This window comes from Cavia porcellus, unplaced genomic scaffold (assembly GCF_034190915.1).
Source record: "Cavia porcellus strain 051 isolate PalLab524CR breed Dunkin Hartley unplaced genomic scaffold, mCavPor4.1 scaffold_1, whole genome shotgun sequence".
Taxonomy (NCBI): domain Eukaryota; kingdom Metazoa; phylum Chordata; class Mammalia; order Rodentia; family Caviidae; genus Cavia; species Cavia porcellus.
Genome location: NW_026947484.1, coordinates 33,871,375 through 33,891,567, shown reverse-complemented (window position 1 = coordinate 33,891,567; position 20,193 = coordinate 33,871,375). Strand labels below are relative to the sequence as shown.

At 34.5% G+C, this 20,193-nt stretch overlaps 1 protein-coding gene across 1 annotated transcript in view; it reads right to left on the bottom strand.

Annotated features, from left to right (window-relative positions):
* Ttc6 (tetratricopeptide repeat domain 6) overlaps nt 1-20,193 on the bottom strand; it is a 222,464-nt gene that overhangs the window by 83,042 nt on the left and 119,229 nt on the right. The window contains exons 8-10 of the mRNA XM_063246763.1: nt 10,913-11,017; nt 5,601-5,687; nt 3,532-3,606 (exon numbers count right to left, since the gene is read on the bottom strand). Coding sequence (XP_063102833.1) covers nt 3,532-3,606; nt 5,601-5,687; nt 10,913-11,017 — 267 coding nt within the window. The remainder of the gene's footprint in view (nt 1-3,531; nt 3,607-5,600; nt 5,688-10,912; nt 11,018-20,193) is intronic.

Below are 20,193 nucleotides of genomic sequence, written 5' to 3'. Positions count from 1 at the left end.
TGGAAAATACAGAAAAAAATGGAAAAATTTCAAGACACATATGAATGGCAAAAGCTGAATCAAGAAGATATACAAATTCTAAATGATCTCATATCAGTCAATGAAATTAAAAATGTAATTTAAAAGTCTCCAACAAAGAAAAGCCCAGGTCCTGATGGATTCACTGCTGAATTCTACAAGAAATTTAGAAAAGATCTAATGCCACTACTGCTGAAACTCTTTAATAAACCTGAAAAGGAAGTAACACTCCCAAAAATCATCCTTAGAATCAAGTTTTATCCTGATACCAAAGCCAAAGAAGGACCCAAGAAGAAAAGACAACCACTAATCTCCTTAATGAACTGAGATGCAAAAATCCTCAGTAAGATACTGGGAAACAGAATTCAGAAAATCATCAAGAAAATTATACACCATGGCAAAGTAGGATTCATCCCAGGAATGCAGAATGGTGCAACATATGCAAATCAGTGAAGTAACACACAATTATCAACAGAGCCAAAGACAAAAACCACATAAACATCTCAATAGATGCAGAAAAAAGCATTTGACAAAGTTCAATACCCATTAACAACAAAAACCCTATAGAAAAATGGAATAGATGGTCTTTATCTTAATCTGATAAAGGCCATCTATGACAAACTCACAGCCAACATCATGCTAAATGATCACAGGCTTCAAGTTTTTACTCTAAAATCAGGAAGACAAGGGTGTCCACTGTCACCACTTCTATTAAGTGTATTTCTGGAAACAGAGCAATTAAACATGAGAAAGGAATAAAGCTAGGAAAGGAAGAAAATGAATTATCGTATTTGTGGATGACATAATACTCTACATAGAAGAACCCAAAAACTGTACCAAAAGACTTCTAGATTTAATAACCAAATTCAGTAGTGTAGCTGGATATAAGGTCAACACTCAAAAATCAATAACATTTCTGTACACAAATAATAAAGTCACTGAGACAGAAATTAGGGGAACCACACTTTTCACAATAGAATCCAAAAAAAATGAAAAACTTAGGAATAAGTCATATACAATCAATTACAAAGGAAGTAAAGATTACACACTGAAAATTATAGTCTCTGGAAAAGGAGATCAAAAGAGAATGTCAGAAAATGGAAAGATATTCCTTGCTCATGATAGAAAGAACCAACACTGTGAAAATGGTCATACTCCAAAAATTGTTGTACAGATTTAATGCAATCAAATCAAAATACCATAGGCATAACTCACAATAATAGGGAAAACTTTTCTAAAATTCATTTAGAAACAGACGAGACCTAGAATAGTGAAAGCAGTTTGGGGCAACAAAGGCAGGCAGGGGGCATCACAAGCCCTGACTTGAAATTATACTACAAAGTCACTGTGATAAAAATAGTACAGCACTGTCAAACAAACAAAAACAAAAATGAGGATCAGTGGAACAGATTAGATGACACAGACACAACTGTAAACATACTCACCCACCTTATCTTTGACAAAGGGCCAAACATATTCACTGGAAGAGTCTCTTGATAAATGGTGCTGAAAAACTGGCTTTCCTCATGCCAGATAAAAACTAGACCCATGTCTATCACCATACACTAAACTAAAATTAATGTAGATCAAAGACATAAATATTAAAATAGATACTAAACTGTTGGAAGAGAATAGGCAGAACTCTTGAAGGCATACGTATAGATAAAAGTTTCATGAACAAAACACTGATCACACAGGAAATAGTACAAAGTATCAACAACTGGAATCTCATCCTATTAAAAAAAAACTTTGCAAAGCAAAAGAAAGTAAATAAACAAGACACCCAGTGGAAAAAATTTTAGCCAGTTGCCTCTTAGACAAAAAGACTAATATCTAGAACATAAAAACTGAACTGAAATAAATCAAGACCCTCAAAGATCCAATTCAAAAATGGGCATTTGAGATAAATGCACATTTCTCAAATACAGAAATACAAATAGCAAATAAATGCATGAAAAATTGTTCAACATCACTGGTCATTCAAGAGTTGCAAATTAAAACAATGCTAAGATTCCATCTCATCCTTATAGAATGCATACAGTCAAGAAATCAACAATAACAAATGTTGGAGGTGTTGTAGAGGAAAAGGAACCCTTTTCCACTATTTGTGTAGACTGACACAACCAATATGGAAATCAATGTGAAGCTTCTTCAGAAAAACTAGGATTGGCATCCCATGATCCAGTCATTCATCTTCTGGGTATCTTCTCAGACAAATAAAAAATACCAAACCACAGCGATATACGTGTGCCTGTGTGTAATGGTTGCACTGTTTGAAATAGTAAAATCTTAGAAACGATCCAAATGTCCTTCAACTGAAGAATGAATAAAAATATGTAGTTTTTTATACAATGCAGTATTACTCAGCCATAAAGAAGGATAAATTTGAGCCACTTCTAGGTAAATGGATACACCTTAAAACCATGCTCATGTGTAATAAATGGGGCATGCATGCATAAATATCACATTGTCCCCCTGGTAAGAAAAACTAAAAGAGTAAATAAGGACCAAACTGTACAATACATACTGTGAAATAGGAAGAAATTGTTCAAGAAGAAAGAAGAACCAAGGTGGGGGTGGGGTGGGAAAGGAATAAAGGGAAAGGGAAAAATGATAAAGAAGGATAAAGTGGAAATGAAGCTTTGTAAATAAAGAGAGGAAGAAGGTTTAAAGGGAGGGAAGGTAAACGGGAAAAAAAAAGAAATCATGCTATATCATCTACAGGTATAAATTCCCTATGACCATTATATACATCTAAATTGCACCAGTAAACTTAACAAAAACAATAATAAACATGCAACTGCTTAAAATAAAAATTAAGTTAAATTTCTATATTAAAAATCACATATGTTCTACAGTAACTTTCAATTGATTATTTATAAGATTAACAGTAACAATATAATTATAGTATCCATTTTATCTAGTAATTATAGAATTAAACTAGTTTAACCTTATTATTATTTACTATTCTAGTATTCATAATTACAAATAAGTAGTAATAATTATATGTAATTTTAGGAACTCTAATGTTAATAACAAATGATAAATCCTTTCTATTATTTTTTATCCTCTGCCTGACCTAAATTCCAAAAAGAGCAATTTCATATAAGCTAGTCATGCAAAAGTTAAGATGTGCTAAAGTACAACAGAAATATTGACCGTTCTTGACTTACTGTTCTTCTCCACCTCGGGAAATTATATTTTACTGAAAATGCAATTAGAATCAAGAATAGAGTACAGAATACATTTGTGTGCTTTTAAAAAAAAAAGGCATAAAGTGCCAGGCACAGTGGCACATGCCTGCAATCCCAGCACTCAGGAGCCTGAGGCGGGAAGATTGCCATGAGTTCGAAGCCAGCCTGGGCTACATAGTGAGTTCAGAGCCAGCCTGAACTGCATAGCAACACCCTGTCATAAACAAATAAACTAACTTATCTTTAAAAGCATAAAGTGATTACTATTGATAGAAATATAAATATTTTTTGGACACTAAAAACTGAAAAGTTACAATACCTTCTGTTGTGTGGAATGTTGACAACTGACATGTTGGATATTTTCAGATGATATACATTTTCTTAGTAAGAAAGCCTGTGAAATAATCAAGTGAGAAATATATATTAGCCAGATAATAACTGTTTATGTAAATTAGCGCAATACAGAAGTAATCATTAAAATGTAGTTTCTTGCTGTTTTTGAAATAACTGGCTTCATAGAGAAAAACAGAACTTGAAATCCACCAATTAACTTAGCAAAGTGTATAATAATGAAAATTTTCCTATTCTTAAAATTCAACGTGAAATAATACACATCAAGCACCTACAATGTGCATGGTGCTATAGTGCAAAACTTCCCATGTAACATAAGTGGCACAGGTGTTCATCAATGGGCCATAAATTTACTGAGCCTTGGGCCTGCACCAGTGGGACCTTGGACAGCCACTGTCCCCTAATCAGTTGTCGCTATCATAAGCTGACCTTTTACTTCAACAACACACACAAATAAGACCACTTACTATAATAACACCAAGATTAACGTTACTACCTTAAAAGCACTGGAATGAAAACTATCCAAAATGAAAAGTACAAAAAAAAGGACAAAGTTCCATGCCCTTGGACAGTGTATACAAACAGCAGTAAATATATCTTTATTTATTTGGAATGACTGTAAAAATGGCATAAATCAAGTGCAAAAAGAGTGCCGGGAGAAGGGAATTCTGAACAGGTAAGAACTCCGCGCCCCACGAATAGGGGTAGCATTAGAGTTGTGTAAAGACAGCAGCCTTCTTACAGACTAAAAACAGTCTCCAGGGGAACAGTCTCCACAAGCACTGAGAAATGTCATAGTGACAGCAATCTTAGTCCACAAGGACTATGATACAGGCAAGGTGCAGACTGGAAGATACAAAGAGCTTATGCAGAAATGTAAGTATAATGGAAGGAACAAAATACAGCTGAGATCAGGGAATGAGTTTGAGTTAGGCCCTGTGCCTTCATTTAGTTTTGCAGGCGTTATTAAGTTTGTTGAGACACAACTGACATAATCATACCTGCATTGTAAAACTACAGCAAAATACACTGCAAAGAGCAGCTTCTAAAACTCAGAATATGTGATAAGTGCAAGTTCTTCCACTACAATCTAGAAAGTGTAAATGGCTTTGCAATCTAGAAAATGTCACTTCTTGGTTTATTTTAAGTGACAGTCACTGCTGTAAGTCCTGTAAGTAAAACAGTAAGTGTGAATGTGTGACCTCAGGCGAGCAAGGAAGAAAACAATCAACTACACATATGGACAACCATTTGATAAGTGCTACAGAGAAGGCATAAAAATAGTGACAACATGAAAAATACCACTAGCTCTCTGCAGAAAAGAGCACATTTTCCCCCTCTATGGGGGAATGAGGAAGGACACACAGAAACATATGTAAACCAATTAGCTGACCAGAAAAGGGGTGTGATTTGTTTTGGGGCCCCTTTTCTCTACTATGTGGCAATTCAAGGTATCATCAAGCACTAATGCAAGAAAAACAAAATGATTTCCTGTTACCCATAAAGTTCAGGGCACTAATAAACCAATTCTATAAATATCATTACTCTCTCACTTCAATCACTATTTCCTTTCTCTCTAATAATACTTATTACTTGATAAACTTAGATACACTTTCATAGTACTGAAGTCATGAGTATATATGCAACTAATCATCACTCAGGGCATTAAGTTTTATTCTGCTATATGTCATAATCAGCTTTGCCATTTTTCCAAAAGGATCATAAACATGTTCCATTAGCCATTTAATCATTCCTAGGTAAGAATGAGCAGAAAAACTGGAAATTTTAAGAAAAACTAACAGAGGCTATTTTCCCTCTGATTAATGAATACTGTCTTCTTGAGTGTCATAAAGACAGCATTCTTGAGGGAAAAAAAAAAAGAAATGTGTTCTCAACAAATATATTGATTGGTCTAAGCCATTTTCCAGAATAATATGTATCACATAATAATTTTTGGAATTAATAGAAATAATTTCTGAGCTGTGTACAGATATAGTATCCAACCCACCCTTCAAAACAAAAAAAAATCATACATACCGGAAAATTGCTACTCTCATACAAAATGACATTTTCCTTGCTGCCAGCTAAAAATTTCTTATTTAAAATTCTACTTGTTTGAACACTCTGTAATTTAAAAAAAAATTAAATTACATCGTACAATACTTTTTAAATACTATAGTTGCTATTACTTCATAGTACAATAATTTTACCAAAGTAAAAAAATCTATATAAGAGATAGAATTCTAGAAAACACTGTCCAAAAATAGATTAAAACCCAGCTACAGTCCTAGTACTTGACACAAACCTACAATTTGTCTTCAGCACCGGCCTTTGGCCAAATAATTCTATATTATGTTGGGCATCTTTAATCATAGGAGTGATCACTGATCATACGATTCTCATAAGACAGCAATGAGTTTACTTAGAATATCAACATTAGGATTATAAATAAGACATTTTTGGTGGATTGGCAACTGGTGGTCAGCTTGCAACACCCAGCTGAACTCAATCAGTGAGGCATGATTGTGTGTGGATGGCTCACCTAAGGATTGTTGCCAATGACATAAAAAACAGGAAAGGGGAGGAAAAAAATGGTGGTGTTGGTTCTCCTATTGCTGTTGGTTCTCCTAAAGGAGCTTATCGAGCTTCTTTCCTGATATGAACTTGGCTGTTCTCATTGTCAGAGGAGCTTGAGACCTTGTTGTCCCTGAGAATGACAGCAGTTCACCTGGGGGACAGCTGATCCTCACTTTGAGCATTGCTTTCTGGCTCTGGAGGGGAAGACGGTGTGCTGTTCAATCTGCTAGAGAAGTTTGTATTAATGACTTTCCTGAAATAAACTTGGCTGTTCTCATTGTTAGAGGAGCTTGGAACCTTGCTGAGACTGAAGATGGCTATGGTACTTTTTAGGAGAGCTCTAATCCTTACTATGAATATCGCTTCCTGACTGCAGTGCAGAACCCTCAGCCTATGAGCACAGATCCTTCATCCCATTGATGCAAACTTTCAAGCTTTAATCATTGACCTTTGGGCAATGCCAGCACAGATCAATGAAGCGGACTTGCATGAAATACTGTCGTGGGCTCTAGGCCTCCAGTTGGACTTGTAGGGGGCACTGTCTGGGCTCTAGGTCTCCAGCTAAACTTATGGAGGACATTGCCATAGGACACATATCCTCAGATGGATTCTTAGGGTCTTTACTGTGTGTACAGATTTTCCAAATTTTTTTGTCTATTTGACTCTTTGGGTGATTATTGTAAAATAATTCTTTAAATTTTATATCCTTATTAAATTGTTTTCCTTGTGAACTCTGATGACAACAAATATTACCTGGATTTATTATCAATAAATGACTATTCATTTTCAAATACAAGTATTCTAATCATAAATTTGAATGAAAATCTACTTAATATCCTTAACTTTGAATTCTACCATGCAACTAAGATATATTTAATATAGATATATTTATTGTTTTCAGAATAAACTATTACAATAATAATGATCATTAAATTCATTGTGATTAGGACATACTGAAACAACTAGAAGACCTAAATTTGACAGCTTGGTAGATTCATGATAACTTAAGTCATGCTGTTCCTTTAGAGATAAATTTAGGAAAAATGTTAAAAAAAGAAATGGAAGTTATAGTCAAAAATAATAAAGAATATAAGGATAAAACAGAAGGTACCACTGAAATCATAATTGGCAGGATAAAACAAATATTCCAGTAATCACAAAATATAAAAAGTTAATTTATTTTAAAATTGAAGCAAACAATTTTTAAAATACCTAAATATCACTTCCCATTCAAAGAAACCAGAAGTCTTTAAAGCAAAAGTCTGATTCCATTCCTATAAATAGAACTAATGAGCCTGAGTTATCTGTAGCTGGAAATTATTGTTGGATCCTTTTACTCCTGAACAATAGGAATGTACAATCTCCAGTACTTATTTTCTTTTGAAACTCTTTTCTAGTGGGTTACTCCATGATCACCAATTCTCACTAATTCTACTCTTGTTACGATTTCTACCTCTTTTCCAAAAAGTTTGCCTAATCTTAATTTCCTACACTCACACATTCCCATAAATTGAGATGGCAAAATTCACCTGTGGCTGTTATAAGGAAACATATATTTTAAAAAGCACGGTAGCATGCTGGCTAGAGAGAACCAGGAAGGAACACCACCCTCACCACCACCACCACCCCCAGCATGAGCAGCCAGTGTACAGGCTGGAAAGTAAAGCCTACCACCCTCCATAAGCAACCAGCTGATTCGGAGGAACACAGGCTGAGATAGTAACAACTGAAGTAAAGAAGCAAACTAATGCTTGCTTGTTCCATTGACTTCACATACACAAAACTGGTACTCTGAGTAACTATTTAGAGGCTAATCATATGCTTAGAGTAGCAATTGTGAATTTCCTACTGTTTTATCAGTTTTTTGTTTCATTTTATTATTGTTTTATTCCCTTTAAAATAAAAAGTATTGTAGACATCTGACACATTCTTTACTATCAGTTCAAATAGAATCAGAAGACACTAGCGAAGGATAAAGACATGGAATAGGCAGAGAAAACTTCCAACCACAATGCAATTCTGACATATGTGGAAATGAATAAGAAAGAACTGAATGGAAAGAATTTCAGATCACTGAGCAGTTCTAAGAAAGAATCAGTTGGGCAAATAGAAGGTCTCAAGCCAAACCAATCCCACATCAAGCAGAAATGGATCAGCTCTGTTACCAAGCTTTTGTTTAGTCACAGGCTGGGAGCAAATCAAAGGGATGAATGCCACCGTAGCTGTACATGCTAGCAGTCAAGTACTCTCATCTTAGCAGATTCTCTCAAAATAGAAGTGAGCTCCATTTTCCCATGGATGCTATACCTACTTATGCATATTATTATTTACCAACATTTTGTATTAAAGCAACCTTTTTAAATATTTTGTGCTATTAACCTTCTCTTTTTAGCTCATAGCACCTGCATACAATTTTTCTCAAGTAAATGAAAACATTAGTTAGCACTTTAAAAAAATAGGAAAATGCAAATACTCATACTAATCTTCAAAACTCCAAATATACATACACTTGGAACAGGAATTTCAAACAGAAAAATATGCATGCAAAGATACATGATCAAGTATATTTTAAAAAATAAGGTGCAGAACAATATAAATTACAATTCCATATATGCAAAAATATTACTTTGCATGACATAAAAGGCAATAAAAATCCATAAATATACACACAGAATGCAAAAGTGGTTAACTTCAGGAAGATGAGAACTGGAGAGCACTTTAAAGCTGAGAATGTTCTCCATGCTACATTCATCGTTGTTATTTGAACTTTTACTACAAGAACCACTACTTATACAACTTATGCATTAGACATGGGACAATTTCATAATGATAGTTTAACAAAAGACAACACTTTTAAACTGAAACTACAAAAGAATTCTAGAAAGGGACTTCCAGAAAGATGGTCGAGTGATAAGCACCAAAGAAAGAGCTTCTCTGAAATACAGTGTCTATAGACACTGGAACATAGCAACGTGACAAACAGAAGAATGAGGGAAGTGAGTCCCTGGGACACAAGAAAGATCTGAAGTGAGAACCAAAGCCCATGGGGATAGGGAAAAGAAAAATTTCAGTGAAGAAGGAGGTAATAGGTAGTACTTTCTCCCTGAGCCCAGACTCATTGTGTAGCAGGGGCAGCTTGAACATGAAGATGCATGGTGTCTTCTGCAGACCCCAGAGGCCTCCATGGAGAAACACACCAGTGGAATGGAGCAGTGGAGGCAGTGGGCCTCAGTGGCCAGAGAGTCATTTGAGTTCAGGTATCCCACACAGGAAGGCAATAGGCTGGGAGTCATCTCAGAGAAAGGTGAACCAATCTAGGAAGTCAGAGCAAATGCTGATTCGAGCTGGCAGACACCCGAGTTCAAGGTGGCAGAAGGCACACAGACTGCTACAGGCTAATGAGTATGGTTCCAGCCTCACAGCCAGAAACCAGCCTGAACTTCTGCGGAAGTAAAGGTCCAAGCTCACCAAATTATCCACTACTCTGCTGTAAAGCTACAGCTGGCTTGCTGCAATTAATCAACTCGAATCTGGACTCTGTCTGCTGACTGTATCTAAAGGGACTGCAGAGACACATCTCGAGATGGACTTTTTTTTAATTTTCTTTTTAGTTTTTTTCTCTTTCTCTCTTTTTGTTTTGTTGTGTTTTGTTTTTTCTTCATGGTTTGTTTCTGTTTTTATATGAGTGTGATCATGGTTGCTAGTTTTTGTTGTTCTGTTGTGCTCTTGTTTTTATTTCTTTTTTCTGTTTTTTCCTCCTGTCATCTTCACCAGTTTCTCAAAGTTTGTGTAATCTTTCTTTGTCCTCTAGCCTTGCTGCTAATCTCTGCCTCCTCTTTTAATCTGTATTTTACCCAACCTCTTTTAAATTTTCTCCCGTAAGGGTAAAACTGCCATGTTGAGGACTTGTGTACTGCATACGATTTTCTAGTTCATTTTAGATTTCATTGCATGACACAAATCTAGTCCATACAGTTAAAGGTGGCACATTAACAGTTACCTGTTTGTCATTTTCTAATCTGTTTGATACTATTGTTATTGCTGATTGCATCACTTTAGAATTTAGACCAATTGGCCTAACTAGTTGTTTTTCCTGGTGTACTAAGACTGAGATTGCCTAAGGGTCATAAAAAACACTATAGGCAAATGCCAAATAACTAGGGGCTGGGCCCAGGGAGCAAGAAACTTCTCAATAAACAGAAGAGGCAGGATCTTCCAAAAGACCAAAAACCCAAAAGCCACCTACACCTATAAGACAGCTTTGAGAAATAGTCATTTCTTAAGTGTTCTAAGGCCTAGCAATAGTCACTTAACCTAGGCAATTTATACACATCGACCTAGGAACTAAACTAAAAATAAAAAAATAGAAAATGAGAAGACACTTAAACAAGATGTAACACCAGACCTCTAGTTCACAAAAAGCCAAGCCAGGGGACAATGAGGTGGGACAATCTTAAAGACACCCACTTTAAGTCTCTGAAGTGGTAACATTGGAAATAGCAATCCTAAAATTTACTTAAAACTAGAAGAGGCATAGAAGAGCAAAACCAATTCTAGGCCACAGACAAAGCAGGGGCATCACAATCTCTGACCTGAAATTATATTACAAAGCTACTGTGATAGAAACATCATGGTACTAGCAATAAAATGGGCCCAAAGATCAATGGAGTAGATTAGAATATGCAGAAACAATAAAATGTAATATCATAAGCAGTTATACAATTCAGTTATTATTAACAATACAAACATAGAAAACCCATTCAATACATTACCTCATATTGTGGATATATAGTTTTCTTTATGATACACTCTGGAACAGCAAATTTGGGTGCAGCTGGATTCCAAAACATTTTTGTACATCCTGGATAAGCAGACATCTTTAGAAATAACATAAAAAATAGAGATAGCAATAAATAGTCTCTAGGACAAAAAAAAAAAAAGCCCAAACCTGTCCTGTCCAACTTGTTTCTAGTTGCTCGCAGTGTGATCTAATTAGTTGCATACTCTCTGATAACAACGGAAAGATGACATCCAAATCCATCAGATTAGGAGAAATCTAAAGCCAGCAATACCAAGACCCTAAGGGACTGGGAATATGAATAAAACTGTATTGGAGGAAAATTGGCCATTTGTATAAAATGTGTATTCCACATGTTCCAGGAACTTCACTTGCAGCTATATATTCTATGCAAATTCTCACACAAGCACATTGATAAATATGCATGGACTATTCATGGAAGAAATGAATAGAAAAGCAGATAAATAAAATCTGGTGTATTTATACAATTAAACACTATAAAGCCATTAAAACACAGAATTTATGATACATATATAGATCTTAGAAACATAATATTGAGAAAATAAGGAATTTTAAGAAAGACACAAATAAAATTGACATTTATATAAATTTAGGTACAATAAACAGACCTGTATTATTTGTTTAGGATAACAAATACATTTAGTAAAATATGAACTTATAAGTTGAAAACACCACAATTACAACAAAAACTATCTTTGGATAGAGATGAAGAGAAATGAAATTAGGAAGTAGTACAAATAACTTAATAATTTATACTTTTTATTTTAAAAAGTAAACAAATATGACAACATGTTAACATTTACAAATTCTTGATACAATATCCCAAGATGTTTAATAGTATGGTTTCTACATAGCTTGTGTGTGTGTGTGTGTGTGTGTGTGTGTGTGTGTGTGTGTGTGTAACTTTAAAATAGCTCTAAAAATGCACACCAGGCCTGCAAGTAGTGAAGCTATTCTGTATAATACTGGTGTACAATACTGGAATTGTGGCCATTTGATATTGTGAATTTGGCAAAACTCACAGAAATTAACAGAACAAAGAGTGAATGTTAACATAATACACATTTTAGAAAATCATTTATGATATCAGAAAGAATTGCAGGATGAAATCTGAACTATAACAAAACAACTTAACTATATTAGACATATATAAAACAAGGGTCAGGGATACAGCTCAGCAACACAGCACCTACCTGGTAAGCTCAACGTCCTGAATTCAATCCCTGGTACCAAAAAAAAAAACAAAAACAAAACAACAACAACAAAAAAAAAAACCTGTCTTGATTAGGGCAAGAAATGTATGAAACACCCTCACTAATAGAAGTGAGGAAGTTGCTGACCTCAGTAACTTTAAAAATAAGTAGAGCATATCAAACTACATACAAAAGGAACTGTACAATTTAGCACTGCACTTTAACTGATAAAATACCCAAAGGAATGACTTGACAATTCTGATATTTTGATGTACAGATTTTAAAATTAAGTAGATCAACGGAGAATGGTAGAAGTCAGCTTATCATTGATCAAATGGGAGTTTAATGATAAGCAAGAGAAGAACCTAAAATAGGTAATCAATATGACCAGCCGTATGCACTCCAGAGACTGAGGCAGGAGGATCATCATGAGTTCGAGGCCAGCCTAAACTTCATTGTGAGACTCTGTTTCAAAAACTAAATACACAAATTAATTAATTAAAATAAAATGATCCATGTAGTAATGGGTTAGATTTGGAAAAATCAGTGTGAACTCATTTATCTTAATATACACAGAAATTTTTGCATATAAAAATACAAATTATATGAATTTGTTTATACATATTTATTTTCTTGTTGTTTTGTCAACTGACAAAGCCTAGAAACAAGAAAGGCCCAGTAGCAACAAGCACAACAACTGCCCAGCTTCTAGTTACATTTTCTGATGAGTAGAACCATGGGGGTCCATACAGAAATAGTTGATTCTAGGACTAAGGCAGGAGGAAACACATGAGATAAGCTAAAGACACCCTGTAATGCAACAAATTAAATTCTGAAAACAACAAAAACAAAACCTTGCAATGATATATTCAAAAAGCACAGAAGCCAATTGAAGGACTCCCCATGGGTCAGGGCTCAAACCATTTTAACAATGATCATAAATAGTAATAATAGTAACAATGTCTGAATTGTATTTCAAAACTTAAGTGTCCATGAGTCATGCCAATAATAAATGAAAATAGACAAACTTCCTAAACAGAAGAATCCTAACTAATTTTCACAGCTACTCTGCCCTCAAATTCCTTACTTTTTAAGTGTAGAAAGTGTGTAAAAAAATGTCCTTTAAAAGGTACAATATTGAAAGGGGTAAAGGTTTTAAAACAGAACAGTGTTACAAGAAACATACCAACACATCACCTCACCAAGGGATCATGCTAACACTGAAGTTGATAAAGCCTGCTGCTGTTATGTACCCTGAATGCAATTGATGAAAAGAGCACTTTACTTCAGTGATCTTCCTCTCAGAGTTTCATAACCCAACCAAATCAGAACATTCTAACTGGTAGACATTCTACAAAATACCTGACCACTATTCCTCAAAATTAGCAAATCATCAAAAACACAGGGAAAATTTGAAAAACTGTCACAGTCAAGAGGAACCTAAAAAGATAACTAAACATGGTATGATATTCTTGACGGGATACTAAAACAGAATGACATTATATAAAAATTAAAAATATTCAATGATACACAGACTTTACTTAATATTAATGTATCAATATTAGTTTATTAATTTTTAAACTGTTATTAGTACATAGTGATTACATTCATTGTAGGGAATTGCTACATGTACATAACACCTCTCAATTCTTTTTTCTCCCTCAATATTACTGTACATGTTTGTAAGTCTCCCAGGGATGCTGTTATGAATTACCTGGCTGGCATAAAACAACAGAAATTTATTCTCTCACAATTTCAGAAAGAAGGTGTAGGTCATGGCCATGCTCCCTCTGAGGACTTTAGAGAACTCTTCCTGGCCTCTTCACAGTTCCTAAAGGTTAGTTACCAGGAATCCTTGGGTTACTTGGCTTTGACTGTACCATTGAGATCTCTGCCTCCAGCATTACATAGCCTCTTCCCTGTGTGTTTCTGTCTCTTCACGTGGCATTCTTCTTCCATGAAGAGACCAGTTCTATTGGATTTTGCTCCACCTATATACAGCATGATTTTATCACAAGATTTTTAATGTTATCTGCAAAATCCCTGTTTCTAAATAAGATCAAGTTCACAGAACCATGGATTAAGACTTTAATGTATCTTTTGGGGATCACTGTTTAACCCACTGTTATTATATTAGCCAAAAACAAGAATATGTAATATATCAGAAATCTTCGAGCTTATTCACCCTTTCTCTTGGTAAGCACCCGTGGCATGGACCCAGGAGGAGAACCAGAGTCCCGAGGTCCGGCCATGGTGGGACTCAAGCAGCTTATTCTCCCTCCCTCTTGGTAAGCGCCCACAGCGTGGGCCAAGAGGAAGGGCCAGGAAGAGAACCAGAACTCCTGAGAATGACCATGGTGGGTTCAGGCAGCTTATTCTTCCGCCCTCTTGGTAAGCACCTGCAGCGTGGACCAGGAAGAGAATCATTACCTGTGAGCCTACTGCCTCAGGGGCTGAAAATCAAGCACCCTTTCTCCTCCTGCCCCCCGCATAGCTACTGGGAATAGATGTCTCAGTATCTCTTGGAAGGATGACCATGAGCAGTAGAGCAAATATGGGGGATTTCCTTCTATCTTCCATTTGAAGGCAAAGGTTGTTTGCACTGTTTTGTTTTGTCATGTTTCTTTTGCTCTATTCAGTACTCTCAATTGGTTTTATAACGTTCCATTTTTGGTTTGATTTTGCTATACCTAATTGACTCGACAACTATTGTGAAGTTAACAAGATGTACTATAGTACCTATTACTACTATGCCAGTATCCTACTGTGAAATCCTGTACCAATTTCACTGCATTGTCTCGACTGACTTTGTTCTGTCTTGTGCTGTTGCATTTTTATTACTTTCAAAATAATTTTTTTAAAAATCTTCATTTATTCTTCGTAAATTTCCTGTTAAGCCAAAAACTATTTTGAAAAGTTTTATGTCAGTAAAATAAAACAATAAGAAAAATAATTTTTAAAATAGCTACAAGCAAAAAAACTAATCAAGCATTCATGAGTAGAGCTTACAGTAGAAGTGGTAATTTTTAATAATAGCTGTTCAAAAGCAAGGTACTATTGGTAATTAATGTTTTTATTGATTTTAATAATACTTAAGTGGACTATGTATTTTTCCCCAAACGATTTCTTTTCCTAGAAAAATACTTAACTCAAATGACAGTAAAGCCTCAATTTTCAAAAACTGCTCTAGTATCAAGTATGTCTCCTGCAGCGTCGATGTTACAGACTCAAACCCCGTAAATAAAAGTTCACAATAAAAGTGAATATTGAAAACTTTTATTTCGAGTCAAAGATACACCTCCACAAACCCATACACTTGATAACCCCATGTTTCCTGTGACCATCACAGAGAAACGTAAATTCTGCAGTTGCCATGTTAATTTGTTGAACAAAGAAATTCAAAATTAAGGTTCATTTGTTTCACTAGGCACACTAAATCACTATGTAGTATACAGACCAAGAGCCAGGAAACTCTTCCAAAATCAGCTGACAACTCTTCTTCCAAAAATTACCTAGAAATTAAGAGGATTTAAGGTATTCAAATGATATGTTGCACATAATATGGTAATACCTCCCACACAGTAGACAGACTTCCAACAGTTTAAGTATCTAGAATGAAACGTATCGCCCTAGATGTATGCAAAAGACAAGCTTCTAAAAGAGGAAGTGGGATAACATCACTAAACAATAGTGCTCTACTTTCAAGGAAAAGTACAAAAGCTCCTTCAGGAGAACATTTAATTTATCAAATTAAATAACCACAATCATAGTAAATTAGTGCAATCTGCAATGTTTGAAAGGTTCTAAAAAGAGTTCTAAGGAAATTATTACAAATAGCAGGGTTGGTGGCTGCTAAAACACAACAGGACCTGGGTAGAGAATGCACAGCAAATGGAATTACTAACTACAAAGCCTTCTGGTTTAATTTAAAGTTTAACAGCACCTGTACTGCCCCTAAGGTTATATTACAACCCAGTACAATAACTCATATTCATACTGGCTGCCAAAGGTCAGAATATTCTGCTCACTAAGGGAGAGAGACATGCAAATTAATTTCAGAGGTAAGTTAAGCTTCCTATAAATGAAACATAAGGCAGAGCACCCGTTTTGAAAATGTAGTCTGAGACCCTGGAAAAGGTTATTTGCATTTTTCACTGTGTTGACATTTGAACTGATGATGAAAAATATATATGATGAAACTGACAGTGCTTTAGTATAAATCAAGTCAACTGCACCTTAAAATGCCCTCCAGGAAACACAAAAAATCATTAATTTTATTAAACCCCAACCTTTAAATATACGTTCTCCAGCATTCAATATGATTAAATGAGACGTACACACAAAATGCACATGTGGCCACAAGTGAAATACAGAGGGGTTTTGTGGAAAAGTATGTGCTATTGTTTGAATTGTCAACTTGAGCAGACAGTTTGAGAAAGCATCAAATGATGGTTACGGAGAATTAAGATATGTGACAGGAACTTTTTGAAAAGGAGTGTTACGAACCTGTAATTTCAAATCAAACTTCAGAATATTTATATCAATAAAAATTCAAACTTTGAAAAATATTAGAATTTCAGAAAATTTATGGGCCTCATGATGACCTTGCCAGGTCCGCAGTGTTAAAGCCTCTTCTGACAATATTAATACTAGGATATTTCAATACTGTAGACATAGTGAAATGTATTAATATTTGAAGAGCTATATAACTCTATGAATTATATTTGCCAGATGACCAATGCCAGGTGTTACAATGTCATCCATGAGTAAAAGACCCATTAACGTGAAAGATAAACCAATAAATTTTAATGTAATGAGGTATGAAAAGTCACTGATATGATTTCAGATTATTCAACAGTTTCAGATGCATGAATTATCTTTTTATTTTTTATTTTTATTAGTATGTTTGTAGCGCACAGCTATTACATTCTTCATGGGAAGTTGTACATACACATAATATATCTTAATTCTTTTTTGTCCTCTCCCTTTCTCTCCGCCCATCTCTTGGTTCCCCTTCCCTTTTGTCTTGTCTCCCTGCTTACTATTTTTCCTTCATTTATTTATACTTTGTTTCTCATATAGTTACATGAATCATAAAATATCACATTCTCTTTTTCTATGTTTCATTTTTCCTTTTCTTTTTTCTTTTTCCAAACTTTTCCCATACTGGTCCACTGACCACAATTTTTGTATTAGGCTTTATATGTTATAGATTTACATGCAGGAATAATACATAAACATACCATTTATCCTTTACTCAATTGATACCAAAATGGCATCTTTCAATCACTATCATAAAAAGTTGACATTGATAGTTAAGATTCAAAGAAGTTCCTGTATCACAAAGATCCTCATTTTTTCCTTTAGCACTATCTTCATCCTTGATCCCACCCAATTTTATACATTTAAGTGTGTGAAACACTTTAAGTTAAAAATTTTGTAGAATTAAAGACTTAGGCCATGGTTCTCTTCCTCCATGTCTGCTCCTCCTTTTTTTTTTCTTTCTCTCCCTCTGCCATCCTCCTCTTCTTCCTCCTCCTCTTCTTCTTTTCCTATTGATATCCAACTGATCCAATAGCAATTGTTGAAAAGGCTATGCGCACTGAGTTGCTTTTGCATCTTTATCAACAACAGTTACACATATCTGTCACAGTTCATTTGTCGTTTTCTGCTCCTTTCTACTGATCTGTAGGTGTAAACCAGTAGTGGTGAACTTCTGGTATGTGTGCCACAGTCAGCTGTGTGTTATCACTGAAAGGTCAAAACAGTTCGCCATTACTGATCTATACCATCACCAAGACCACACAGTATTGATTTACTGTAGCTAAATTACTTAAATTCTAGTAGCACAGACTTCCTCCATTTTATTTTTCTTTTTAAAAACTGCTTCAGCTGTTCTAGTTCTTTGCATTTCCATATAAATTTTAGAAATTTTTTTATTATTATTAAAAAAGTCTTTATGGAAATTTGGCAGAAATTCAAACTTGTCTAAATGTATTACTTGGAGATAAATGACATTTTACAATGTTGAGTCTTCTAATCCATGAAAATGGAATCTCTCAATTATGTCACTTTGATTTCTTCATGAGAATTTTGTAATTTTCAGCATCCAAATTCTGTATGAATTATGTTAAATGTACACATAATTATTTCAATTTTTGAGCAGTTGTGAATAGTATTATGATAGTGTTAGTATTATTAGTGTTAATATAGTATTAAACAGTTACATATTCAGTAAACAGATACATAAAAATACCACTGAAGTGTTTGTTTATATTGTATCTGATGACCTTACTAAGCACAATTATTAGTCCTGTGATATGTTTTTTTTACACATTCTTTGGAATTTTCTATGTGGACAATCACATTGTTTACAAATAGGGAAACTGTCTTGCTTCCTTCCTGTTACTTTACATTCCTCTTCTCACCTTATTTCACTGCCTAGTCCAACTCTAGTGTTCAGTACTGTACTGAATAAACTGGTGAAGGGAAACAGGCTTTAATCAATATATACGTATAATGTTGGTAGATGATCTTTATCAAATTGTAGAAGGTCCCACCTATTCTCATTTTTCTGAGAATTTTTATCATGAAAATGGGTATTAATTTTGTCAAGTGCTTTTTTCACTGATAGAATTCTGTAATTTCTCTTTATTTTATTAATATGATGAATTACAATAACTGATTTTCAAATAGTAAGCCAGCTTTAAATTTCTGGAATAATTCTCTTAGCCAATGGTGTATAATTCTTTTTGTGTATTTTTCAATTCTGTATCTTAGTATTTGTTAAGGTTTTTATATCTAATATTTTCAAGGGATTACCTTAGTTCATCTTGGGCTGTTATGGCAGGATAGCTGAGAAGGAGTAACCTATAAAGAACAGAAATTTACTTTTTCACAGTTTTGGAGCCTGAGAAATCCAAGATAAAGACTCATGCATTGGATATGGCCTCCTTACTGTCTTCAAATGGCAGAAAGCAGAGGGACCACGACAGAAAAAAAGAGGCAGAATCTGTTCTTTTACAAGAACATTAACTCTGCCTCTCCAGAAAAGGCTTCATACCCAAGTTATGCCTTAACGATCTCACCTCTTAATACTGCTGCAGTAGCAATTTAACTTCAACTTGAGTTTTGAAGGAGACAAACATTTAAACCATAACAAGCATATTGGCCTGTATGTTTCTTTGTCATCTAGCTTTGGTGTTAGAGCATTGCCAGCTTCAAAAAACAACTTAGGAAGTGTTCTCTCCCCCTTTTCTTTTATATAGAATTGGTTTCAATTCTTCAAATATTTGGTAGAATTTTCTCTAATAGAATCATTTAGATCTGGGAGATATATGGGAGAAAGGGCTTTTAACTGATAGTTCTATTTTCTTAATGGTTATAGAGATATTGAAATTATCTATTTGATATTAGATGAGTTGAGATAGTTTGTGTTTTTTAAGGAATTGCTCCATTTCATTGATGTTGTCAAATTTATGTGAGTGCAAAATTGCTCATGATATTCTTATAGCAACCCTTGGAGCCACAGAACGATTACAAAACAGTATCACTTCCATGATCTGTAGTGATATATATTCTTTCATTTCTGATATTGTCAATTTGTGACATTTCTATTTTCTCTCTGTCAGTTTTACTGGAGATCAGTTTCACTGATGTTTTCAAAAACTTCTCTTTCCATTGGTTCTGTTTTTCTCCTTTCAATTTCATTCATTTCTGCAATTTTTTACCTGCTCCTTCTGCTTGCTTTTGGTTTGTTTTCCTTTTTCCTAGTTCTTGAGGTAAGTGTTTAAATTATTGATCTGAGACTCTTTTGTTTCTACTGTAAGCATTAGCTGTGTTCCACAATTTTTGATGTGCTATATCTTCATTTCATTCTGTTCACTATATTTTTTAAATCTATTGAAACTTCTACTTTAACTCACGTATTATTTATAACAGCATTGTGTGGATTCCCCATGGAGTTCTTTTGTTATTGTTTTCCTGTTTTTTATTTTCAGTTAGATTCTATGGGGCATCTATTCTATCTTGATACCTGTTT